This window comes from Balaenoptera physalus, assembly GCF_965194825.1.
Source record: "Balaenoptera physalus genome assembly, chromosome: 5".
Classification (NCBI taxonomy): domain Eukaryota; kingdom Metazoa; phylum Chordata; class Mammalia; order Artiodactyla; family Balaenopteridae; genus Balaenoptera; species Balaenoptera physalus.
The window spans coordinates 11,506,472-11,534,390 of record NC_138884.1 but is presented as its reverse complement, the minus strand read 5'-3'; the positions used below and the strand labels follow the sequence as shown (position 1 = coordinate 11,534,390).

At 36.2% G+C, this 27,919-nt stretch overlaps 1 protein-coding gene across 10 annotated transcripts in view; it reads right to left on the bottom strand.

The window, feature by feature from the left end:
• Nucleotides 1-27,919, bottom strand: part of CCSER1 (coiled-coil serine rich protein 1) — a 1,319,150-nt gene that overhangs the window by 694,071 nt on the left and 597,160 nt on the right. For all 10 annotated transcript variants that reach the window (XM_082461691.1, XM_082461685.1, XM_082461686.1 and 7 more), the window contains one exon: nt 12,282-12,365. In XM_082461691.1, coding sequence (XP_082317817.1) covers nt 12,282-12,365 — 84 coding nt within the window. The remainder of the gene's footprint in view (nt 1-12,281; nt 12,366-27,919) is intronic.

Genomic DNA, 27,919 nt, shown 5'->3' with positions numbered 1-27,919 from the left:
GAGGCACATGTGGAAGAATTCAGGTTCTGATGGGTGTTGGGAGAAGAGAGCAGGCCCAAGACTTTGTTATCTTCTGGGCTTAACTGGAGTCAATGAGACTAGCAGCTAATATGCCTGGGCAAGAATGAGAAATCAAAAGGTTCTGGAGAGAACAGTACTGATGGAAAATATCCAACCTTGCCAGAAGGGTGATACTTTACTGATTTCTTATTCTAGGAGCATCTACAGAATATTTTTGGCTGGGAAAACTGCAGAGCAGTCACCCAGATTGGCCAACAGTGTTCTACCATTTGTAACTGAGAAAACCTGAGAGTGTCACAAAAGAAAGACGATGTCCAATATCCTTCAAATTTGTTTGTTGTCACCAGCCAGCAGAAGCAGATTCTAGTGGGCCTCTGACTATTTGAGGGTTACATTTTTCATAACTTTTACCTTAGTACTGAGAAATAAGATCCACTATTACTTTCTTTTGCTTAAGAGGAACAAAGACCTTAGGAAGCAAAACATGAAGGACAGGCCACTTCATGTGCAATAGAAATGTTATATGACACGATGACACGTGAACAACAAAAAACCAAGGTGCCAGCATGGTCAGGTTTTAGCAAGAGTTCTTTCTGGCTCGTAGATGGCTGCCTTCTTGCTGTATGCTCATATGGGCTCTCCTCAGCACCCATGCATGGAAAGAGAGATTTCTCTTTTCTCCTTCTCACAAGGCCACTAATGCTACTGAATTAGGACTTTACCCTTCTGACTTCATTTAACCTAATGACCTCCTAAAAGCATACTCCAAACACAGTCACATTGGAGAGTAGCACTTCAACATGTGAATTTTGGGGGACACAATTCAATCTATAGCAGTATCCTTCATCTTTCAAGGTAAAGAGATATTCAAAGATTTAGAGACTACATCTTTAATACCCCATCTTAATACTTGGGAAAGGATTCTAACCAAGCCATAAAAGAATCAGAAGAGTCCATAAAATGGAGAAAGATCACGAGGAGTGGAAACAGTGATCTCTAATAATAAATCTTATACTATACATAATTTAAATCTAATAGAAAATACTGTCACTATGTATTTACAAATATAAGTCACAAATAATTCTTTTGAAAGAAAAAAAATGTTTCAAGGGAAAACCAACTGAAAGTACTAAAATCATTAAGTCCTCAACAAGCTCAGTAAAATTCATGTAAGTTTCTAAGGGAGGGAAGAGAAGTAAAATCATTTTAAAGATCTCATTTAATGGGAAAGAGGTCTTAAAGTTGAGGAGATAATTTCAAATGTTGAGTTATTCCAAATTTTTTTGGACACATTTTGTAAAACCAATATAAGCTATAATTATCAAAATTAAAAATACTATTTACATAGCCCATGTCACATAGATATGTCTAGCAAGTGCCCTTCACATTACCTCACAGCAGTGCAGGAGATTTTGTTCTATTACAAAGCAGTTGAGAGTAAATGTTCCATATAAGAACTACTTCCTTCCTGTTTATCATGCCAAAAACTCTTGCCTAAAGACTACATCCCTTGTTTTCTCCAATTACTTGCCCCACCACATATACAACCCTAGAACACTCTGATATTCTAATATTTAATATCCCCTTAGACATCCTAAAATGTACAAATGATTATCTGTTTAAAAAAAAACTCAGTAAATCTCACTGATGTAAATGATACACACAAATTTCAGGGGGAATAATTTCAAGATGTTTGAAATTATTATCAAGATACAAACCACTATGTTTTCTTTTTAAAAAGAATAGAAAGGGATAAACTGAAAGTATGACTACAAAATACACTCGTTATAAATTCAGTTAATAATGTAAATAATTTGCTCAAATATCAATATATAATCTAAAATAAAAATTGAGTTTCTAAGTATATTTGTGCTTTGTAAAGTCTACCTACCCAGCAAGAAAGAAAAGAACCAAGGTAATAATTCTGAGGTCACACAGTAGAGAAAGAATGATGTTTGAAATGCACATTTAATGCTTGAAAAATAATAGACTTCTTTGTCCACATTTTTACTTGTTAATATTAAACAGGAATGAACATGAACAGTATGTGCTATGGACTAAGTGGCATCTCTCCCAAGTTTATATGGTGAAGCCCTAACACCCAATGCGATGGTATTTGGAGATAGGGGTCTTTGGGAGATGCACAAGCTTAGACGAGGTCATGAGGGCTGGGTCCTCATGATGGGATTAGTGTCCTTATAAGAAGAAACAAAACTTACACCCCCTTTCTCCCTCTCATCTCCATGCCCATGCACTCAGCAGAAACCACACGAGCACACAGCTAGAAGCCATCCGTAAGCCAAAAAGAGCTTTCACCAGAACCCAGCCATGCAGGCACTCTGATCTTGGACTTCTAGCTTCCAGGACTGTTGAGAAAATAAATTTCTGTTTAAGCTACCCAGTCTATGGTATTTTGTTATGGCAGCCCTAGTGGCCTAAAACAGCATTCAAATAGCTATTTATGTGATAGTAAAAGAGAGATCCAGCCCTTCTGCAGAACTTTTTACTGAGTACCAACAGATAGATGTTGATCCAATATCATACAATTTAACTGGGGACGGTAGTATAATATACCTCTAAAGCAATGGTTTTCAACTGGGGGCAAATCTGCCTCCAGGGACGTTTGGCATTGCCTGGAGGGTACTACTGACATCTAGAGGGGAGAGGTCAGGCATGCTGCTAAATATCTGACATTGCACAGGACCAGTTATAAAGCACAATCTGACCCAAATGTCAATAGTGGGGTTGAGGAACCCTGCTCTACAAGATAAAAAATTAACCAAAGATCTTGCCTTTAAAAACATCTCTTTTGGAGTAATGTCATCATTGTGATGAAGCAAGTTTTTTTTGGTCTCTTCCCTTTAATCTACAGTCAGTAAAACACCCATAACTCAAAACGTACCTCCGCCCAACACAAACAGGAGGCCAGATAATTACACACATCTGTACACCTAAAGGTGGGTGGTCTGGAACACAGAGGTGGTGGGACCCGGGGAACACTGGAGATGGTGCCTGAGCCCACAGCCCCAGAGAAGCTGGTAGCAGTAGGGGAGACAGGGGACAAGACTCCATCCTCCTGGCCCCAGTGGTGCCAGTCACCACAGGTAACTGGGCAGTAGCAGCAGCAAGGCTGGGGCCCCATCCCTTTAGCCAGAGAAGTGCCCACAACTCTGGCCTCCCAACCCCCCTGCCGGCAGCAGCAGAGCCCCAGAGCCTGACGATACCAGACATGACAGAGGCACCTATGTGATCTGAGCTCTTCCCCCAACTCACCTCTTCCCCATGAGGCATCAGAGCCTGTGATTCAGACTCAACAGAAGAGCCCACCACCCCAGTGCCCCAGATATTGGCACCAGTAGCACCGCAACAGCAAGGTAGCAATGCCCACAGAGACGCAAATAATAATACTGAGGGCACTGGGTGACACTTCTGACAAACATGGTGGAGGGTGTAAGTACCCATTCTCATAGATAACCAGAGGCAGCTTGGGTAACAGAAACCAAAGCAGCTTGTGCTCTAGTGCCACTTAATGAAAAATAGGAAAGGTCTCTAATTTCTAACCTGTTGAATCATTAGAATCAATTTAAAAAAAACCAAAAAACACCCAGCTTTACCTAAAGAAAGGTGTCTGCTACTACAGAAGTGCTGGCAGAGAAAGAACTCAAGCTCCTTGAAGAAACACAGTAACACTGTACAACAAAAATCAAAGTGACAATTCTACTGAAACCAAACTTAAAGGCATGGAATACTGTAATCTAATTGATTGAATTCAGAATAGCTTTCAGGAAGAAACTCAATGAGCCACAAGAAAAAAACTCAGAAAGGCAGTTCAATGAGCTCAGGAAGAAAATTAATGAAGAGAAGGAACACTTTACCACAGAGACTGAAAGTCAGAAATAACCAAGTGAATTCTGGAGCAGAAGAATTCAATAAATGAGATGAAGAATGCATTAGAAAGTACTGGAAATAGAACAGGCCATATGGAGGAGAGTATTCACAAGCTTGAAGATAGATATCTAGAAATGATACAAGTAGAAGAGGAAAGAATTAAGAGATTTTTTTTAAATGAGCAAATTCTATAAGCGCTGACTCTATTAGGAAGGGAAAATATTAGGATAATGGGTATCTCAGAGGGAGAAGAAGAGGTCAGAGAGTTTAAAGAAGTAATAGCTAAGGACTTTCCAAACCTGGTGAAGGAACTGAATGTACAAGCCCATGAAGCTAAGAGATCACCTAATTACCTCAGTGCAAAAAAGACCTTTTCCAACACACATTATATTAAAACTGTCAGAAGTCAATGACAAAGAAAGAATTTTAAAGGCAGTCAGGGAATAAAGGAAAAAAGGTTCCTTACAAAGGTACCCACATTAGGCTATCAGCAGACTTCTCAGCAGAAACTCCACAGGCTAGGAGGGAGTGGAATGACATACTCAATATTGAAAGATAAAAACTGCCAGCCAAGAACACTCTATCTAGAAAATTTATCATTCAGATACAAAAGAGAATTAAAGACCTTCCCAGACAAAAGCTGAGGGAGTTCACCACTAAACCTCCCTTATAATAACTGTCAAAAGGAGCTCTTCTACCACAAACAAGATGACAAAACACACACACAACTTTGAATAAGGTAATAGAATCAGAAAACTGCAACTCTATCAGAATAGGTTTTTAATACTTTATTATAGCGTAAAGGTTAAAAGGGTGGAAAAAACATAGCTACTTTAATTTAGTAACAAACTCACAACATAAAAAAGGATAATTTGAGACAACAAACACACAAAGGGGAAGAGAAAAAGGATGGAACCTGTATAGGCAAATGAAGATGCTATTAGCAGAAAAAAGGACTGTTCTATCTATGAGACATTTTACACAAACCTCTTGGTAACTACAAAACATAAATCTAGAGCAGAGACGTGAAACAAAAGAAAATGGAGAAAAACATCATAGAAAACCATCAAACTAAAATGTCCTACAGAAACACAAGGGAAAACAATGGAGATATAGAGCAACCAGAAAACAAAAGAAAAATGGCAGTACTAAGTCCTCATCAATAATCACCCTAAATGTAAATAAACTGAACTCATCAAAAGGGAGCATCTGGATAGATTAATAAACAAAATCCAAATATATGCTGCCTCCAGGCAACATCTCAGCTCTAAAGACAAACATAGGCTCAAAGTGAAAGGATCAAAGATGATACTCCAAGCAAATGGCAGCCAAAAGAAAGCAAGTATAGCCACACTCAGATAAAATAGACTTCAAGACAAAAAGGATAATGAGAGAAAGATGGACAGTACATAATCATAAAGGGGACAATTCATCAAGAAGATGTAACAGTTATTAATATATATGTACTTAACATATGAGCATCAAAATATAGAAAACAATTATAAACAGACCTAAAGAGAGAAATTTACAGCAATACAGTAATAGTAGGGGACTTTAAACACCCTGCTCACATGAATGGATAGATCATCCAGTCAACAAGGAAACAACAGCCTTAAATGAAATGTTAGACTAATTGGATTTGATAGATTTGTACAAAACGTTCCATCCAAATGCAGCAGAATACACATTCTTCAACTCTACATGGAACCTTCAAGGAAAGACCATATGTTGAGACACAAGTCAATAAATTTAGAATATTGAAATCATATCAAGCATCTTTTCCAATCATAATGCTATGAAACTAAACATCAATTACAAGAAGAAATCTGGAAAAGTCACAAATAAGACTGAACAACATGTTACAGAACAACTATTGGGTCAATGAAGAAATCAAATGATAAATTAAAAAAAAAAAAACTTGAAGGCAAATGAAAATGAAAACATGCTTAAATCTGTGAGATGCAGCAAAAGTGGTACTAAGAGGGAATTTTATAGCAAGACAGGCTTTCCTCAAGAAACAGGAAAAAACTCAAGTAAACAATCTAATCTTATACCTAAAGGAACTAGGAAAAGAACAAATGAAGCCCCAAATCAGTGGAAGGAAGGAAATAAATAGAGTGGAAATAAATGAAATAGAGACTAAAAAGACAATACAAAAATTCAGACTAAGAGCTGGTTCTTTGAAAAACAAAATTTACAAGTCTTTAGCTAGATCCACTGAGAAAAAAGCAAGGCCCTGATAAATACAATCAGAAAAGGAGAAATGATAACAGATACCACAGAAATACAGAAGACAACTGAGAATAAAAGGACACATTCTTCAAATCATACAACCAGTGCAGAAGTTGAAACTGTAATCAAAAACCTCCCAAAAAACAAAAGCCCAGGACTATACAACTTCACAGCTGAATTCTACCAAAGATTAAGATTTAATACTCATCCTTCTCAAACTCTTCCAAAACATTGAAGAGAAAGGAATGCATGCTAACTGATCTTACCAAATGATATCAAAATCAGACACATAAAAAGAAAATTACAGGCCAATATCTCCAATGAACATAGATGTAAAAATCCTCAACAAAATATTAGCAAACCAAATACAATAATACATTAAAATGATTACACACAATGATCAAGTGGGATTTATTCTGGAAATGTAGGTTAACATCCACTAAAGACAACCAAAAAACCCAAAAAACCTAATATGATACAGTACATTAACAAAAGGATAAAAGCCATATCATCTCAATACATGCAGAAAAAGCATTTGACAAAATTCAATACACATTTATGATAAAAAAAAAACTTTCAATAAGTGGTTATAGAAGGAAGATACTTCAACATAATGAAGGCCATACATGACAAACCCACAGCTAACATTGCAGTCAATGGTGAAAAACTGAAAGTTATCTTTCTAAAATCAAGAATAAGCCAAGGATGCCTATTCTCACTAACTCTTATTAAACATATTATTGAATCTAGCCACAGCGATTAGGCAAGAAAAATAAAACACATCCAAACTAGAAAGGAAGACGTGAAACTGTCACTATTTGTGCATGACATGATTTTTATATACAGAAAACCCTAAAGACTCCACAAAAAACGTTAGGAATAAACAAATACAATAAGATTGTAGGGTACAAAAATATAAAAATCTGTAGTAAAAAAAAAAAAAAAAAAAAAAAAAAAAAATCTGTAGTACTTGTATGTGCTAACAATGAGCTAACAGAAAGAAATTAAGAAAACAATCCCATGTAAGATAACAAAAGAATACCATACCTAGGAATAAATTTAACCAAAGAGGTTAAAAGAAAGAAATTGAAGACACAAATGTAAACATATTCTGTGTTCATGAATTGGAAAAGTTAACATTGTTAAAAAAGAAGACCCCGAATAGCCATAGCAATCCCGAGAATAAAGAACAAAGCTTGAGTTACCACATTTCTTGATTTCAAACTACTGCAAAGCCATAGTAATCAAAACAGCATGGTGATGGAAGAAAAACAGATACATAGATCAATGGAACGGAATTGAGATCCCAGTAATAAATCCACCTGTATGTGGACACAATTTATGATGAGGAGCAGAGAATACACAATGGAGAAAGGATAGTCTCTTCAAATTGTACTAGGAAAAGTGAACAGCCATGTACAAAAAAAGAAACTAGACCACTATCTCACACCACACACAAAAATCAACTCACAGTGGATTAAAGACTTGAATGTAAGACCTGAAACCATAAAAATCCTAGGAGAAAACATAAGCAAAACACTGACATTAGTCATAGCAATATCTTTCCCTTGCCTGAGGAGACATATCTATAAACAAGAGGATAAATAAGCAAATTGGACTACATCAAACTAAAAATCTCCTGCACAATAAAGGAAAATCGTCAAAATGAAACACAAGCTACTGAATGGGGTAAGATCTTTACAAATCATATATCTGATAAGGGGTTAATATCCAAAATATATAAAGAATGCATACAACTCAATATTATAAAACAGCCCAATTTAAAAATGGGCAGAATAAAAAGAAATGAAATGGAGGTATTTGTAATGAGGTGGATGGAGTTAGAGTCTGTCATACAGAGTGAAGTAAGTCAGAAAGAGAAAAACAAATACAGTATGCTAACACATATATACGGAATCTAAGGGAAAAAAAAAAAAAAAAAGGCCATGAAGAACCTAGTGGCAAGACGGGAATAAAGACACAGACCTACTAGAGAATGGACTTGAGGATATGGGGAGGGGGTGGGGTGAGATGTGACAGGGTAAGAGAGTGTCATGGACATATATACACTACCAAATGTAAAATAGATAACTAGTGGGAAGCAGCCGCATAGCACAGGGAGATCAGCTCGGTGCTTTGTGACCACCTAGTGGGATGGGATGGGGAGGGTGGGAGGGAGGGAGATGCAAGAGGGAAGAGAAATGGGAACATATTGTATATGTATAACTGATTGACTTTGTTATAAAGCAGAAGCTAACACACCATTGTAAGGCAATTATACTTCAATAAAGATGTTAAAAAAAAAATAAAATAAAAAAAAAAATAAAAATGGGCAGAGAAGCTGAATAGACATTTCTCCAAAGAAGATATACAGATGGCCAAATAGGCACATAAATAGATGTTCAGTATCACCAAATACTAGGGAAATGCAAATCAAAACCACAATGAGTTATTACCTCACACCTGTTAGAATGATTATCAAAAAGGCAAGAAACAACATTGCTGGCCAGATGTGGAGAAAAGGGAATTCTCATACACTGCTGGTGGAAATGAAAGTGGGTGCAGCCACTATGGAAAACAGCATGGAGAGTCCACAAAAAGTTAATAGAACTGCCATATGCTCCGATTATCCCACTGAAAGCAGCTCTTCTGCCCCTTTCCTGTTTGCCCGTTTCTGTTCCCCTCTCACCTTAAGAGAACCTAATTATAGGGATGAGATCAGTAGGCAATTTAACCTAACTCCTGACTTAACGCTCTCCTACATGCACACTATGCCTGCTGATTCTTTTCGTGGATAAAAAGAATGAAAAATTAAGCAGTTAAAAAATGAGTAGCTCTCTACCCGCCTCAGGTCCCTTAGCAATCCTGCAGGCAGATCACACAGGCAAGATAACATCTGAAGACTGTCAGACAGTCTGCATGCAAGGCAGAATGATGCAGAATCCAACCTTCTGCCTCAACGATTCACTGAGATTCTTCCCCCTTTTTCCCCTTTAAAAACTGTCATGACTGAGCAGAATATTTGGAGTTGGTCTCAGGACAAGTAGTCCACATTCTCCCCAGATTGCAGGCTTTTCTGATTAAAACACCTTTCCTTTCTATTGACACTTGCCCCTTGGATTATCAGCTTTTGAGGGGCGAGCAGCCAAACCTGAGTTTGGTAACACCACTTCTGGGTATTTATCCAAAGAATATGAAAATGCTAATTCGAAAAGATAAATTTACCCCTATGTTCACTGCAGCATTATTCACAATAGCCAAGATATGGAAACAAAGTGTCCATCAATGAACGAATGAGTAGAGAAGATATGGTATCTATACACAATGGAATACCACTCAGCCATAAAAAAAAAAAAAGATGAAATCTTGCCATTTATGATAACATGGATGGACCTTGAGTGTATTATGCTAAGTAAAAAAAGTCAGATGGAGAATACAAATACCATGATTTCACTCATATGTGGAATATCAAAAAACTAAGAAACAAAACACACACACACACACACACACACACACACACACACACACACACACACACACACCCCAAACCAAACAAAAACATACATAGATACAGAGTACAGAGTACTGGTTACCAGAGGGGAAGACACACCGGGAGATGGCAAAATGAAGAAAGGGAATCAACTGTATGGTGACAGATGGAAACTAAATTTTTGGTGGGGAGGATGCTGTAGTCTGTACAGAAGCAGAAATATAATGTTGTCCACGTGAAACATAAAATGATATACACCAATGTTACCTCAATAAAAAAATTTAAGTGGTATAAAAACATTTCTTTTGCCACCAACCCCACACTGCACTAACTTTTTTAAACTGAAAATATCAAAGTGAGGCTAAATTATATTAAAATAACTTTATTAAGTTGGATATAAATTCTTTATTGGTATAATTGCATCTAAATTTGATTTATAGTGTATATGTACGTAAACTGCTTATGATAATAGCAGTGGTTAAGAAATGAGAAACCCATCATAAACAAAACTAAACTAAATTCTTACAGATTGTGATTATAGCAGGGTACAGGAAACTAGTTCCTAAAATGCTTTGAAATTTAAACTTTACCTATCTAAATTTGAAAATGTTAAATTTAATGCCTACTTTGTCAGAATGTCACAAGTTACTTATTATCAGAATCAGAAATACTAGGACCTAATTTTCAATGGATCCAAGTGGTTTCTATGACTTTTACGTGATTGCCACCTTGCCCATGCTCCAAGGCCAGTTTTAATGATGACTTTTTCTTTTAACAATGTTTCTTCTTCCTTAAATTCGTAAATCACCTATACACTTTTTTCTTTAGGTACAGTTTTCTTTAATGAAACAAACTATTTTCAAAAGTTAACACTCTCCTTTGCTGAACTATTTAAGATGACTATGCAAACTACATAGCACAAAATTAAAATGCTACCTTGATTGTTACCTGGGAAATTTTTAGAAGCTAAGAAGTCAATTTGGGTAATTCAAGTTTAAAACAAAACAAAAACCAAGCAAGAGAAAACACTTGCATCTCATTTTACTAGATCAACCAACAGAGGACTTTTTTGGAGGGAGGGGCACTAAATTATCTTAATTATAGCTATGTAACATTGGCTCTGGAAGTAATCATTTTCCTTCTCATTCCATTCAACAAATGAAGGTCTGATTTCTTGTATAGGCTAAGTTTTAAATCTGATCATAACTAATGTTGGGGGAAAAAAATGAACACTTCTTTCTGAGTTACTTATCCAAAATACTCATTTTCTGGCTAAGTGAATACATTTTCTGCTGTGTTAAAACTAATAATTCTAGGCATCCATTCATAAATATCTACATATGATTTTAGTCAAAGATAAAGCTTGATTATATCATACATACCTATACGGTTATATATAGTCATGTTTTCTTTAAGTAATAAAGTTCATATTATAAATAAATTACTTATTTATAAAAGGTTATTCCCAGTAATGTAAGACATGTTCCTTTTGTCTGTAATTCTATTACTATCTTAAGTAATAGATATGGGTCAATGGGTTTCTAAAGCAACAATAATATGCTCATGGGACCAATAATCAGCATCAAACCCAGTCATGAAACACAGTCTAAAGGTCAAGTTTCAGTAAAAATGTTGTCAGTTGTCAAGAGTCAATAAAATAGACTCTAAATTTGTACACTATCTCACTAATATGTTTTCAGAAAAGTTCTCAGAAGCTTGATGGTCTATAAAATCTGTTTCGTCATTTATTTAATAATTACATAATACATTGTTAATGTAGTCAAATATGAAATCATCATAAAGAACATTATTGACTAGGGTTTGATTTTTGATCTTGATAATGAGTCAGGGCCTCTTATTGTATAGTATGTCTATTTTATTGGTATTCTTAAGAATGATTTTTTTTAATATCTCATTACTTCCTCATTTTTGTTTTGGAAAACTCATTTTTTATTTCTATCCAGATCAAATGTGTTATATTGCAAAATACTATTCAAATATATATGTATATATATGTTGAGAACACATTCTTTAAAAGTAATGCCCACTGCTACTCTTGTTACCTACCAAATGTGTTTTCATGTTATGAAAGTATGATTTAATACATTTATGATGTCATATCTAAAAAAACAGCCTGAAAACATGAACTATACATTTCATATTTTTGTATAATTTTAAGATAATTTGGGATTTATAGAATATCTATTAATAAAACATCTCATTAGGCTAATGCATTTTTGGTACCTTTATGTAGAAGTAAAATTTGCTTTTGTTAGCAAAATTATTGAGTATTTTGCTTCATATTACATGATTGTGTCTCTAGGTATGGCAGTATGGAGTTAAATCTTACACTTTACAAAATAAAATGTGGCCTTAGCCTTCAAGATTTTTGATAGGTACAACTGAAATGCCTAATCCTGGGTCAGTAATCTGTTTCTGGAATTATGTAAAGTTCAATACATATTATAAAACATTCTCTTTTTCAGACTGTCAAATCTTCATTACTGTAGGATTATAAAATTGATAATCAGATTGAATCACTAACAGTTTATAAATCACTAATAATTTAAGTGTTAATAAGTTGTAAGGTTTATAGCAAATAACCTTGCAAGGAAAATACACCCGTGGGCCAAATATTGTTCACACTTACCAGTTCTTCCTGAAGTTGGGAAATTAGTTCGTCCTTCTCTTTCAGCTGCAGCTTCAGCATTGAGCATTCATCTTTCATTATATCCTATAAAAACATCAAAGAGATGGCATAATATGCTTAGACCTTTCACTTTGCTCTTGATAAGTTAGCTGCATGCAGTGGGAGATAATAGCATATGACTAATAAAACTGAAATTTCCTCTACAGTCTGATATTTTTCATAATATACTCTATGTTGCAAAACAAATTAATGTATCCAAAGATACTATGCTATATATGATATATACACATACGTTTTTTCTGATAGCCTTTTCTTTTGATTTCTCTTTGTTCATTTAGTTGTCTAAGACAGAAATCAGGGATTCATCCTAAATTCTGTCCTCCCACTCCTGTGCATACATAATCAGTGGAATAAAAATAATTATACTTCAAGAGATAGTTTACCTACCATTTGTTCCTGTTATAATTAAATATTAATTCTCAAATGAATGGCATGTTATAGTCTTTATTTTTAATGATATCTCTGTAACATTTGTCCCTTTCACTAGAGCTCTGTCTTTGGGTATTTAACCTTGTCACTCTGCATGAACATTCAGCTACAGTCCCTGTGTACACAATACATCCACATCCATGACCTCTATTACTCTACGCTGGAAACTCTCACTTAACAAATGCTTAATCTAGACTTATCTTCCAAGCTTCAACCCACAAAAAGAACTACTTCCTGAGCATATACTCAGCATTTTCCCATGGACATTCCAACTCAAACTTCATCTCAACATCTTTTCCTACTTCAAAAATCATTTCTAGTTATTTCTCTCATTATCTTCTTATTTCCTAAAATAGCTAGAAAAGCATCCCATACTCTCAGCTCACACTCACTCTGAACCCAATCTGGTACCCAATTCTTTGATCTGTTTCCTTGGTATTTCTTGAACTCACTCTTTTCTACTCCTCATGGACTTACTCTAGGTATCCACTGCTTCTTATCTGACTTACTGCAGTTAAGTCTCTGAACTGGTTCTATGTCTACCACCTTCCCTATCTGCCAGAGATATTTTCCTAACTGGGAATTAATTATATCATTTCTTAATGTAACAGCTAATCACTTTAGGGGAAAAAAAAAAAAGTCAAAACTCTTTAGCATAGCATATGGTGCCTTTCATTCTCAGCTACTTGCATATTTCTGGAGTGTCAGTTTTTCATTTCCAACTTTCTTACAACCAGGGCTCATTCCTACAGAATCGAGCTGCAGAATGTTGCTTCATGTCTCCTTGTTTTACACATGCATGTCTCTGGGTTACACTGCATCTCTCTATCTCCCACAATTTCTCATGATCTAGGAGGCATTTCAAGCATTATTCCTTATTCCAGCAGGGAGCCTTCCCTTGTTGGCTGAGTTATGTTTCCCTTGAGGGTGACGGCACGCTCCATGGCGTCTAAGTCATACATCATTTCATACAGTACTAATACTTCAAGTGTTGTTTGCTTGTTTCCTTCCCTCATTAGACTAGTTTCCCTAATCCACTTGAGCAGATAGACTATTTCATTAGCATATTACCAGCACCAAGCATTATAACTGGCACACAGAAGATGTTCAAATCCACGTTTGCTTCCTATAACTGAGCAGATAAACAGTATAAACAAGAGAATTCCCACTTTTTCTGAATCTGTTAACCTTACCTGAGCTGGCAAGGAAGAAAACAGCTAATGGATTAGAATAAACAGAGTATTTGTTTATTCTGGTTCTCATGGTGTTAATTTGTTTCTATTATAAGCAATAGAGAACATATGATTCAAATTTACTAATATCTCCTTTCATTTGCTGACAGCCAGCTGATTGGGAGACACTAATTATCTCTGTCTGTTCCTTTTATTTCATAGTAGTCCTGTTTCTTCCCTAAATCATGGGCTTTCATGGGTAGAGTTAATACCCAACATTTTAATATTTATTTTCATAGATTCTAAATATTACATGTTACAATGTTAATGGTAAAAAAGCTTAGCTTACTCCATAATACAAAGAAAAAGTTTGCAGGCTTAAAAGGTAGGTAAGAAAATCATCATGTCCCTTCGAATCAGAGACATCTAAGGTCAAATCCTTGGTACTACCATGAACCCTCTCTGCGGCTTTGTGCTAGTTAATTAACTTCTTTGAGCCCCATGGACATTATCATGGAGGTTGACAACACCAGACTATAAACTATCTGATGACAAAAACTCTACAGTATCACTGCTTATATTCCCAGTCTTGTGTAATACCCCACTTAAGAAAAACTAACTCCCTTCATAAAATATTGTCACATTCTCTCTAGGAAACAAATATTGAGGTAGAGTTAAGAGTACAAAAGGTTTATTAAAGAATAAGTCCATGTGAAAAGAAAAGAAGAATCAGAATTGGGCAGAGGAACAGTAGACCATGATTCATACCTGACAAATCCTCTACCAGCTAAACGAGGAGCTCCAGCGCCAAGACTGCCTAAGAGAGAAATCCCGGGTGGAGGGAAAGTGGGTAGGCTCTTGTACCACTCCCTGTTCAGTCATTGGTTGGGAGCTGCCTCAAGAACTAGATCTCAGCTGCTGTCAAGTTATTCATTGTCTCACACTACCAAGCGATGAGCTTGACTTCAGCTGAAGACAGTCAGCTAACGATAGGACTTTCAGCTGGGTAGTGAGTCCTTTATTGAAAGGGGATTTGAGCCTCAGCCAGAATCTACTCCAACAGTTTTTTTGTTGAATAATTAGCAGCAACATTTTTGTATATTAATTAATTAATATTTTGTCAATGAATTCATTTAAAGTGAAGATTTACCTATATTGTGGCTAATAGGAACTGTAAAGAAACTTGGTTTTCCAAAATCATGCTCACTTTACACAATTCTGATTTTTTTCCCTGGGAAGCTTTTTCAAGAAGTTTTTACTCTCACAGCTTTAAACCAGATAGGTGCTAATATATCATTTGCACTTATTTATGGAATAACATATTAAGTATTCACTGTATGTCATCAGAAGCAAATTTATAAAATCCTTCTCTATGAATGACTTTGCAAATGAATCAGTTACCTAGAGTTTTGTTTTTAGTTGTTATATGTACATGTGGCAAAATTCATAGAAGTATCTGTCTAACACACAAGATGAAAACCCTTAAACAATGCTTACTAAAATGAAGGCTACTCTCAGATGAATCGATATTTCCTCAATATATTTGCAAAATTCTCGGACATCCTTGATAGGATGATCTATTGAGTTAGAAATCCTATTGATGTGTAGAATTAACAGGATTTTAGTATCTTGGTTTTTAAAATAAGGTTATTCCATTAACCCTTAGGCTAATGTAAGCAATTTAACCTTGTGCTTATTTAAATGCATATTACTTATGAAAATATATAATTGAATAATTATGGCATCCTCTGTTTCTCAGTCAAGTATAATTAATTCTAGGACTAAAATTCAATTATATTTTCCTAATTTGATAATTACTCATAAATATGGAACTCATAGTATGGTAGATTAAAGGTGGCTACAAATCCTTTGCTACTATTCCTAATGAAAGATGGAATGTAATGCTCTCTCCTTGGATCTGGATTGGTCTTATAGCCTTGCTTGACCAAGTGAATACAATGGAAGTAATTGAGTGATTCTCAGTGCTAGATCAGATTTCAGTTTCCAGGACTGGTCTCTTAGAATGCTCCTCTCAGGTTCCTCCCTTGCAGAAAGAACACGGCAGTCATGCTGAGAAATACAAGCTACATTTCACTTCCTCTGACAGCCTCTTAAGGAAACTCACAATCAATTGCCAGCCATGAGAGTGAGCCATCTTGAATATCTAGCCCAGTGGAGTCTTTAGGTGACCAAAGCCCCAGCCAATATCTCAACATAACTGCCTGAGTTGAATCATTCCCAAATTCCTGACTTAAAAAATTGTGAACACAATAAAAGTATAGTTTTAAGCCATTACGTTTTGAGACGATTTGTTATAGAGATCACCAGAACATATGGACAAAATGCAAATTGTTAGAATTACTGTAAATTATGACTCATTATAGTTGTATAAAAATATATAAGCTAGTTACAGTGGAGGATTACTGGATTGAGTGTCAATATTATGACATAGTGTGAGTGTGTTTCATGTTTGGTAATTGCAATCATTGTTGCTTTTGTTGTGGTCATCCATGTACAATGCTTGGTGTCAGTATATTTATCTCTTGTAAAAATAAAATACAGTGTGTGTGTGTGAAAAAAAAAACTTCTCAATAATTAATTTATAGTTCTTTAATACTAAGTCTATTTACTTTACAATATATGTCTGATAACTCCAAAAAAAAAATATAAACTAATTTTTAAAATAGCTCATTTCAATGTGTAAAAGGAATATTTATATTTTCATTATATAACCTACTGGAGAATCAGAAATACAAATATAAAAGTTCCTTAAAAATTACCTTATTCTACTTTTATTTTCTAAATTTGGAAAGTTAGATCTAGATACATGAATATTTGGTTAATTTGTCCCAAATTCAGTTAGCTGACTCCAGTCCCATATATTCCATAATTTATTTTTGCCTGAATTAGAATCACCTCCTTCTTTAAGACTTGTATGAACAGAAATCAAGTGCCAAGAAATTAAAGGCAAGTGGAGACTGTAAATCACCTTGAAAATGATCTTATGCTGAAATTAGAAACGCAGATTAAAAAATCATATAATAATTTCAAACTCACAAACCTCCACATAATTCTTCAGGTAAAATTATGAACATAGTTCTTGGCTACTAGTTACAAAAACATATCAGAATTGGTACTGAGTCATTATGACTCTCTTTCTGTTTATAGACTTCTGGTCCTCTCTGGAGGGCTTTACTTTATGACTTACAAGCTGTTTCCTCATTCTTGTAAATGGAAATGTCAAAAGATTAAAAAATAAAGGAAACAGACAATTCTATCAGAGTAAACAAGGACAGACTGTTATGAACAAGTGAAAAAAGAGAAAAAATAAATAGGAATATGGTAGGAGTGGACAGCAGGGCAGAGATTGGAAAACACAATGTATTTTGCAGCTCTACCTAAATAACTGACCTCATGTAATTCTTATGTTAACTTTAAAGCAGTATGTTATCTGCAACACCTGGATAGCTAGTTAAATAGTGCAGGCATATAATCATATATACAGGGCCATAAGAGAACCTGCCTTTCAAACACTGAAAACAAAGTTAATAAAAACACCACTCTAATTCTCTATTATTTAGTTTAAAATAATTTAAAAAATATTTTATAAATCATTTCAGTATCAATAACTGCTACATAATACTACAAAATTTTCTTTTTACAAACATTCAATTAAAAATGATTTTAGATTTGATTTTATAAAATCACTGACTTAAGAGATGAACTAACATTCCACTGATTTACAATAACAGTGTGTTTTTAAAAAAATTGTTTTCATAGAAATATAAAAATTTAAAAAGGCATAATAGGTGTTCAAAGTGAGTATCTTAGAAATGTATTTTTTAGCATGTAAATCAATCAGTAAACAGCATCATCCCTTGACACAGTGGTATATTGGCTATGATTTTCAAGCAATTAAAGAAGAGAATGGATATCAACATAATCTTTTCATTTGCAAGTAGTTCCTCTTAGGAAATCCTAAAACTTCTTACTGATCCCCATCACTCAAGATAATGATAACAATCCTTATATTTTTATAGGGACTTTATAATTTATAAAACACTTCTATGCACAGAATTGTTTTGCTGTCAGAATCTTTTTTGACCAATTATTGAACAAAATGGTACATTTCTAGGATAAATAGGAGTTTATTCATAGAAATGAAGCAGAGAAGACAACTGTAGCAAAGGTCAAATTAAAGGAAACCATTACTAATAATACCAAGACCCTTAAGTTATGTTCATTAGCCTCTCTACAAAATTCATTGTATTCTGACAATTTTTGGAATAGTTAAAAACAGTACGGCTTCCCTGGTGGCGCAGTGGTTGAGAATCCGCTTGCCAATGCAGGGGACACGGGTTCGAGCCCTGGTCTGGGAAGACCCCACATGCCGCGGAGCAACTAAGCCTGTGCGCCACAACTACTGAGTCTGCGCTCTAGAGCCCGTGAGTCACAACTACTGAGCCCGCGTGCCACAACTACTAAAGCCCACGCACCTAGAGCCTGTGCTCTGCAATGAGAGAAGCCATTGCAATGAGAAGTCCGTGCACTGCAATGAAGAGTAGCCCCCGCTCACCGTAACTAGAGAAAGCCCACGCGCAGCAACGAAGACCCAACACAGCCATAAATAAATAAATACATAAATAAATAAAACAAAAAAACAAAAACAGTAGCCTCCACTGAGAAATTTGCTAAGATGTTAAAACGGTTCCATGAGACTATGGCCTTGTCTTTTCCAAGTTGTTAGAGTCTGCTTAGATTCACTTCTTGTATTAATAAGAAAAACTTGGGTTGCATAACTCTTCTAATATAATGTTCTACATCTTACATAATTTTTTCTATACAGTAAGTAGACAGAGAGTGTTAAGTCATAATCCTGACAAAAAATATTTACTCAAAGTTTTCACTATTCTGTTCTTCGTTTCATAAAGCATTCTTGGTGAAAATTAAAAAGACAAACATTTGTATTTCATTTTCTAAAGCCTTCTTCAAATGATAGTATTTTTCAGGTAGAAGGATGAAAAATTTCTCAGTGTCTTAGTGAGTTAGTAGGCATGACAAATTAGTTTCCTGATCTCCTAACCCCATGGGTTTCACCAACATCAATTACAAATTATACTTAAGACGTAAATGTCTTTACAAACTCACCAACAATGAGCTTCTCAACAGAGAAAGTCAACAAGTGATAAAGTAATATTAATTTGTCCCATTTACTTGTTTGATACAAAAGTCTTGGGGAAATAAGTATCTTTAAGAGGTCTTGGGATTATCAAAAAATTGCCAGCATTTTTTTCTCCTCATGGAAGACAGACACACTTGTCACATTGTACTTGTATTTCTTAAAGAAGGTAAGCAATTGTTTTAAGTGACCCTTTCCACAATGTAGACTATACAAGAAAAAAAAGAAAATGAAAAGGCTAAAAACAGCCTGTTAAAAGTTCCTTTCTATTATGAAGGCATGCTTACTTACTTTTCATGTTTTATGTGAGGAGTAGGGGACATCTTATCTCTCAATACCCTGAATAAACTAAGAGAATTATGTGTGAACAAAGCTATGAACTTTAGCTGCTAGGAACCAAAGTAATCAAAGACATCAAACACACCCCATTCCTCACCTATAAGTGCTGTTGACTTAAAAAATATATATATATGCACAACATGAGAGTTGTGAGTTAGCTTTATTTGGGGCAAAATGAGGACTGCAGCCCGGGAGACAGCGTTTCAGATAACTCTGAGAAACTGCTCCTAGGAGGCAAGGGGAGGAGCCAGGATACACAGGAGTTGTTTTTTTGTTTGTTTTTTTAATACTTTATTTTATTTATTTGTGGCTGTGTTGCATCTTCATTGCTGCGTGCGGGCTTTCTCTAGTTGCGGCGAGCAGGGGCTACTCTTCGTTGTGGTGCTCGGGCTTCTCATTGCGGTGGCTTCTCTTGTTGTGGAGCATGGGCTCTAGAGCGCAGGCTCAGCAGTTGTGGCTCGCGGGCTCTAGAGCGCAGGCTCAGTAGTTGTGGCTCACGGGCTCTAGAGCGCAGGCTCAGTAGTTGTGGCTCACGGGCTCTAGAGCGCAGGCTCAGTAGTTGTGGCTTGTGGGCTCTAGAGCGCAGGCTCAGTAGTTGTGGCGCACGGGCTTAGTTGCTTCGCGGCATGTGGGATCTTCCTGGACCAGGGCTCAAACCCGTGTCCCCTGCATTGGCAGGCAGATTCTTAACCACTGTGCCACCAGGGAAGCCCCTATATAGGAGTTCTGCAACAAAGAGCAGGTAATTAGGAACATCAAAAGATTACTGTTAAATAAAGAAAACCAGACATCTCAAGTTAAGGAATTCAGCTCTTTTCTACGTATGGAAAGATGCAAGAGTTGGGCTCACTGAAATCATTCCTTTGACATGCACCTCAGCTCTCTGGGGCCTGTATTTTCACATCCTGAGTTTCCTCAAGGCTCACCGCAGGGAGTGGCTACAGTCTGATGGCTGCTAGATGGCAGGTATTCCTTTCAGCCCTGAGTTTCCTCAGGGCTCACCAGCTCACATTGGAGGGCTGCAATCATTGGTGACTATGACATTCTTTGTTTATTGATATGGCAGGAAATATTCCATTTATAAATATTCCATTCCATTTATAAATATTCCATTTATCAGTGCGTAATACAGTTGTTTTGTTTGTTTGTTTGTTTCTAAATGCTATATTGACTTAGTTGTAAGGCCTTGGCTAGAGAGAGGCCAGTTAGTTCTCTTCAATTAAGTCCATACTCCAAACACTTCCTTTATTGGGTCTTCACACTGCAGGGCCATTAGGTACCAACCCCATCGGGCCAGGTACCAGGAAACTAGGGACGGTCTCTGCACCCCAGAGCTCTTGAAATTATTCAAATTGGCCAATCCTCAGGGAGTGCTGGAAACCTAGCTAATCCCATCCTGCTTGTCATTTATAAACTGCCCAATTTGCTGTTGCTTGGTCCCCAGGGGGCAATATCCTCCATGACCCTGACTGGCAGCCTTCTCTCATTTGGAGGTGTAAGTAACAAAGAGTCTGTCTTTCATCTGAGCATTAGTGTGTCAGGTCCCACCATCAAAAGAATCTTTAAATCTTATAAAACATAGTGCTGGCAGGAGCTGGCTGTAGGTAATGGGCACCCTTTTGCCATCCTCCTGAGACAGCTCTTGGACCCTGGACATTTATGCCACCTTCAGACAGAGGGGAAGGACAGTGTGAATAATATTGGGTACTGCTTGGCAATACATATACATTTTTTGCATGATGAAGGGAGAGGAAAGCTTTTCTAGTTGTATATGTTATTCAAGACAGTAAAACTAGAGAGACATCCCTAATATTAGCAGATCTCAAAAATGGTAATATCCCATTTTATGGGGTGAATTGTGACAATGATAAAGAATACAGAAATAAGTAATGGTGTAGGGATGTTTTTTCAAGAATTCTGGCATAATTGTAGAATTCTTGGGAGAAGAAAAAGCAGAGAGCCTCAATGTTATACTGTACAGGAATCACAGATAATGTGATTCAATTTAAGCAGTAGTTTCAGGCAGTCTGGGAGGTCAGAAAACTAAGCTGCGAAAAAGCCACAAACATTAGCTGAAGCTACAGATCACAGCTACAGAATATAAACCAGTATCAGGTACTAAGGAAAGTAGTAAAGGCCATGCTTCGTTCTTTTTTAGAGCACTAATGGATAGTAACAGCATATACAGTGCTATCTTCAAAAACTCAATATATGTACAATACATTGTTAAACAGGAGTCTTTAAGACATGAATTTGGGAAAAGCAGCTTTTTAAAACTTATGGACTAGATATACTTTTGAATGGTTGCTTAGGCACTGAATGCCCGTGTACTGAGACCAACTATATAATTTAACTTCCATTACAAAACAAAATTTTTGTCTCAAAGATTCTGTAAATTAAAGAGTACTGGGAAGTCTCAGATTATCATTAAGCAACACTAAACTATCTTAAAAACTATAATCTAATATAGAACAAAACTTACAAATCTATCATTGTTTTTCATGTTACCTCTTGATGTCACTCAGCTGAGGCAGAGAAGACTTGCATCTGAGTCTTTGCTGTGGCACAATTTAGCTGTGTGATCCTGAATAAATCAATTACTAATAAGAAAACTACAATTTGTTGAAATTCGGAAATAATACCAAATTCTTTGCATACATCGTCAGTGGCTACTCACAACATTTTTACCAGGAAGGTGTTTTTAACCACATTTTCAGTGTTTTAACAACTTTCTTACACTGTAGAACTAGAAAACAATTATTACTGAAGTAAATCCAAGTCTGCCTGCATTATCACAAAACCAGTATAGCTCAGTAGTGGTCTATACTACTTCTCAGAGCTTTTTTTCATAAAATGGGGATCATGGCTATATATAGATATAAATTTTTTTTTCCCTGCAGTGAGAACCATTCAAGTATATATAAGGGAAGCAACTACAATTAGGTTGTCATAGGTAGAATGTCTAAAACGGCACCCCAAAGTTGTCCTGCCTCCATTTCCAGAATCTGTGGGCATGACAAGATATCATTCTTGGGGTTGTATCATGTTCTTTGGTACAGCTGATGTTAAAATAGGGAGATGATCTGAGTGGGCCTAATCTAGTCACAGGAGCCCCAATGAGTCACATGAGAAAGAGGTCAGGGATCCTCAGTGTGAGGACTTGACTCACTATTGCTGCTTTGAGGACAGAGAGGGTCCCGTGTGTAGGGAGACAGTATGGAGATGACAGAGGCTTCCAGCAAGGAAATGGGACCTCAAACCTCCAAAGCCAGGCAAGTGAATTCTTCCGATGACAGGAATGGCTTGGAAGGCATCCTAGCTCCAGATGAGAGCGCAGCTGACTGATACCTTAATTTCAGCCTCGTGAGGCTCTGACAAAAAACTTAAAAGTGTTTAAGTGACCAAGTCTGAGTGGGTATCCCCTACGTTTCAAAAGTTTGCTTTACGCCAATTCATTTTTATAAGGACCTATATCAGTACCTGGTTTGCTAACCGAAAGAAATCTGAAGAGGATTTTCACTTTTACAAAAAAAGGTGAAAAGGGCAAACGATGTTCAGCATTTATTTTTCAGTGAGATGTTACAGAGGCAGCGTGGACCCCAAGTAGCAAAGGCCGCTAAGCTCCTTCCCCGGGAACTACATTCAGCATCTTGGCATCAGGCTGCCATAGCTTTGAACTGTGTCTGTAAGCATCTGTGATTTCTCTCGATTTATTGTGTGCATCTGTTAGCAGGATGTGGGCTAAGGTAACTGTTTCTTTGCTTGATGCCATTTAGGTTTATGAAGGGTTTCACAGGAATGCTCTACTTTTGAATAGTGGGAGAAACCTGTATTAATTTGCCACATAGGGCTAGGAAACAAATACATATATACACTAAGATAGCAGAGTCAGAGAAAGCTTTCTCAAGAAAGAAATATCAAACCGGAATCTTAATGGTAGAAGGAACTGGTAAATGACCCCCAAAAAATAAATAAATAAAAAGAAAGGCAAGTGTTTTCAAATGCAGGACCTTTAGAACTCCTGGAGGCAGAGAAAACAATTTCAAGAGTTTGGGGAACAAGTATTTCAGAACAATGGTGTGGAGAGGTATACACAAAGAGGCACTTGAGAACCAAATCATAAAAGTCATTTTTGCCATGATAATGAATAAAGTTTTATTCAGAAGGTTTTGGTATATCAATAAAGAACTTTCAAGCCATGAAAGGGTATGATCAGAATTAAGTGTATGCAGCTTATTCTGGGTACAGTATGGAGAATGGGCTGGATGGAACCAGGACTAGAGACAGATAAGAGGCTGTTTTAATAATCGAGGTAAGAAATCGTTCTAATTTAAACTAAAATGGGGCTGTAGGAGTGGGTTTGAAAGCTATTTAGAAGGTGGACTCTACCAGAAATGTGTGGAGTGGAAGGGAAGGATGAGAGGAGAGAGTCAAAGATGACATTAAGTTTCTGGCAGGTCTATTCAGAGGATGTAAGTATCGTTCATTCCTGTTTAAGAGCAAATACACTTTGAGGTGGAAGAATTTAAGATGAAGGAAAGACACCAAGTTTAATTTTAAGGTCCCTTGTAACATCCAGCTGAAGAAATATAGTATGCGTTGGCTATGTAAGCATGGGCTCAAAGAGAGATGTGGTCAGGAAATGAAGTTTGGAAACTACCAATATACTGGTGTAGTGGAACAATCAATAATTGAAAGATGAAAAGGAGTGATTGTGAAGAAAACTGAAAATGAAAAAGTGGACGAGGAAAGCCTGGTGTCATAACAGCCAAGACAGGAAATATCTTTAAGAAGGAGAAGGAGGTCGATGATGTTGGATGCAGCAAAGATGAAGTAAAGTGAGGGTTGATCAAAAAAATCAGTCACTGTGGACTGTACCAAAGCAGTTTCAGGTGGTATGTTAGAAGCAGAATTCAGATTACAGTGGGCTCAGAAGCAAACTGAAGATGAAGGAGAAATGAGGAGTTACCAGCTACACACTTGTCAAGATGCAAGCTTCTTCCAAGAATGAAGAATAGTAGCTAATAGAATTGAGATGGGGTGTGTGCATATTAGATGGAACAGTTTGAACAGGTTTAAAGACTGATGAGAATGACTCAGTAAGAAGGGAAAAGGTCAAAAATACAGGCGAAAGAAGGAATAACTGCAAGAGGAAAATCCTTCAAGAGTTAAGGGATGAGATCTAGTACATAGGAAGAGATACTAGCTTTCAGTAGGCAGAGAAATACCCATGAACAGAAGGAAATGAAATAATCTTTTGTTGATAGTGCTTCAATGATAAAAGATCCTCTTTTTAAACAACTTGAAATATGTATAACAGATTGTTAAGAATTGAATGTGTCCCCTTAAATCCCATATGTTGAAATACTAACCCCCACTACCTCATAGTGTGACCTTATTGGAAACAGAGTCACTGCAGATGTACCTGGTTAAGATGAGGAGCTACTGGAATAGGATAAGCCCCTAATGCAATACAACCGGTGTCTTTATGAAAAGGAGAAATCTGGATACAGAGGAATGCATAGGAAAAGAGCACCATGTGACGACTGGAGTTATGCTGTCACAAACCAAGGAACTACTAGTAGCTAGGAGAGAGACCTGGGCAGATCCTTCTTTAGCGCCTTCAAAGGCAGCACAGTTCTGCTGACACCTTGATCTCAGAATTCTAGCCTCCAGAACTCTGAGACAATAAATTTCTGTCGTTTAAGCTACTTAGTTTGTGGTACTTCATTATAGCAGCCCTAGGAAACCAATACACAGACATAATTTTCAACTGCTAGACCTTCTTATAGATTATATGTAATTGAATTGATATGATTTTTTAATAATAAATGAGCAAATAAAAAAGACAGAAAAAAGAGAGTTCATAAACCGTGACCTTTTTCTACTATGTCTCCTACCCTTAAAACTCTTCAAATGCTTATCCTTATTTCTAACATAAGGTGATTATGCTACTATGGGTTTCTTAGCATACCTAACGTAGCAGTGGTTCTTTATTCCTTTAAGTTATAAAGGTAAAGCATTCTTATCTTTGCATATTGAATCACTATCTGATTCTTGAGCAAGTGAAGAGGTGCAGGTGTCTCCTTAAGTCTATATGTGTAGTAGTATTCTCGCCTTTATGTCACACTCACCTAATCACTCGAATGAACCCAGAGCCTCTTGTCGTGCCTTTTGTGCAAATGCTAGGGCGGCCACCATCACACAGTTAGAAGCACCACCACATTCTAGCAACTTGACACTGATTAAAATGTCTAGACAAGTCAGTCTCATCAAAGTCAAATTCACTTTGACTGCTAATCAGTATGTGATAAAGTTCACGGAGACATGCAATTGTCCAAATTCTTTTTCACATGAAATCAAAATATGGTAAGAAAAATAATCAACTCCAGGCATGGGAGAAAAGGTAAATAAATGCCCTGATACCCATACCCCATCCTCATCCCATCCCAGCCCGGCTAGTTAAAAGAAAACATCCTTGCAGACTGAAAATTAGCAGTCATACCATACATACCCAGCACTATAGTGTTGAAATATTGATGGCAACCTAAGCATACAACAGTTGAAGAATTATTATTAAATGATGGGAAATCTACTCAATGAACTATTATGCAATTTAGAAAAGGATGGTTACAAAGTCTATGTGGTAACATGAAAAATACACTTTTTTTGTAAATGGAATCCTATATGAAATATATACTTATCACAAATCTGAAAATATGCAAAATATGACAGTCATTTTGTTAGAGTTGTGGGGTTTTGTGTGATTTTAAATGTTTTAATTTCTAAATTTTCATTAATGTGCTTGCAATATTAAAGGTGCTATATCCTAAAAAATATACATGAAAACCAAAATATTTATTCAAACATACTTGGCAATCATGTAACTACTGAATCTATGGCACACGAGGCATAGTTTCAGAATAATATTGTGTTCAAAAGAAAATATTCCAGGGCCTCTCCCAAAAAAAAAAATTGCAACAACTAGAGATCTTTGTATGTCTTGACCTGCACTACTAGAACACATGGTTTGCAACAATAATTTTTACTATTACTACTCTTTTCTCCTCTGTCAGTTTCTCTGAAACACTTCAGCTGCTCCTGCAAATGTCCTAAGGCCCTTGTTGAAGAGCCACATGACCTGCCCAGCTTCCCTTCTGATTAGGCATCAGAAAAACTCTTGAGAATGTATCTGATAAAGAAGAACTCCCCTATCAGAGGGTAAGGAGGAAAAGAACTTAAGTAGTCAAAACCAATTTACTTATTTTTTAGTGAATAGGCAAATGGTAACTTTCAGCAACATTTTTACATAAATGCCCACACCCCACACAATTAAAACTGTGTAACTATTTACTAGACACCAAAAAATGTGGAGTAAATAGGCTAAATTACAAACACCTGCAGGGAAGGACTGGCATCTTTTGATACTAAGTACTCTTTACACAGAGGAGAGCAACAGCTTTTGATAATTAAGCTTAAGAAAGTATACAAAACTTGAAAAATACGGTATTGTAAATCTACTAAAATGTTAAGATTATAAAGAAAATAAATGGCAATTTATGGAAGTGTACAGTTTTAACATACAGTTTTAAATGGCATCGGACTTGGGTTTACTGAGAAAGCAATATATTGTCAAGTTATTTTGCTTGAACAGAAATTGTAATTCACGAGATCTTTATTCTAAACTTGTCACATTGAGAGATTTGCACTTTAATGATATTATACAATTTTGAAAGTAATAGACCTTTCTGTTCACTTTGACTATGAATTTAAATATGATTTCTGCTCTTCTATTGCTACTTAATTTTTGTCCAGCTGTGCAACGTCTAACATCATAAGAAGAGAGCCAGTCAAGTCGCAGGGTTATAACATAATAAAAAGAAAAGAAAACTATATATTGGAGGAAGCCAATACTGAAGCACATAGGCACAAACTACATAGGTAGTTTTCCAACCGGGGGTGAATGAAGAATTTACCCAGACCATCTGGGAAACATTTCAAAGATTTACAGTCTCCTGCTCCCCATTTTATCCCTCCAGTTTTATGAGATCCAATTGGAGGTGTGAGTTTGGACCCATCATTTTTCGTCTTTCTAACCTCACTCTTTGGAATACACTGTTATTGAAAATCAATTGAATAAAGGAATGATTACCAGAATATATAAAACAAGCATATGCATTTACGATAACTGGTATAATTTTGCTACTGTAATCACAATGTGCCATAAATTGTCCTCATATGGCAAATGCTTTTCATTATCCAGGATGATGGGGGGAAAGATAGGTTTTCCATGAATTTTTCAGTTAGTTGTATATAAAGTCATGAACAGTAGGGGCAAGGTTAAACACTTGTTCACTAATATTTAAAATACTGGTATAAAAGGAAAACTCTCTAAATTAGAGTAACAGCTGAGTCTTCCCTACTAGTTCTCTCAGTCTTTAAACTTGATTAAGTTTCTA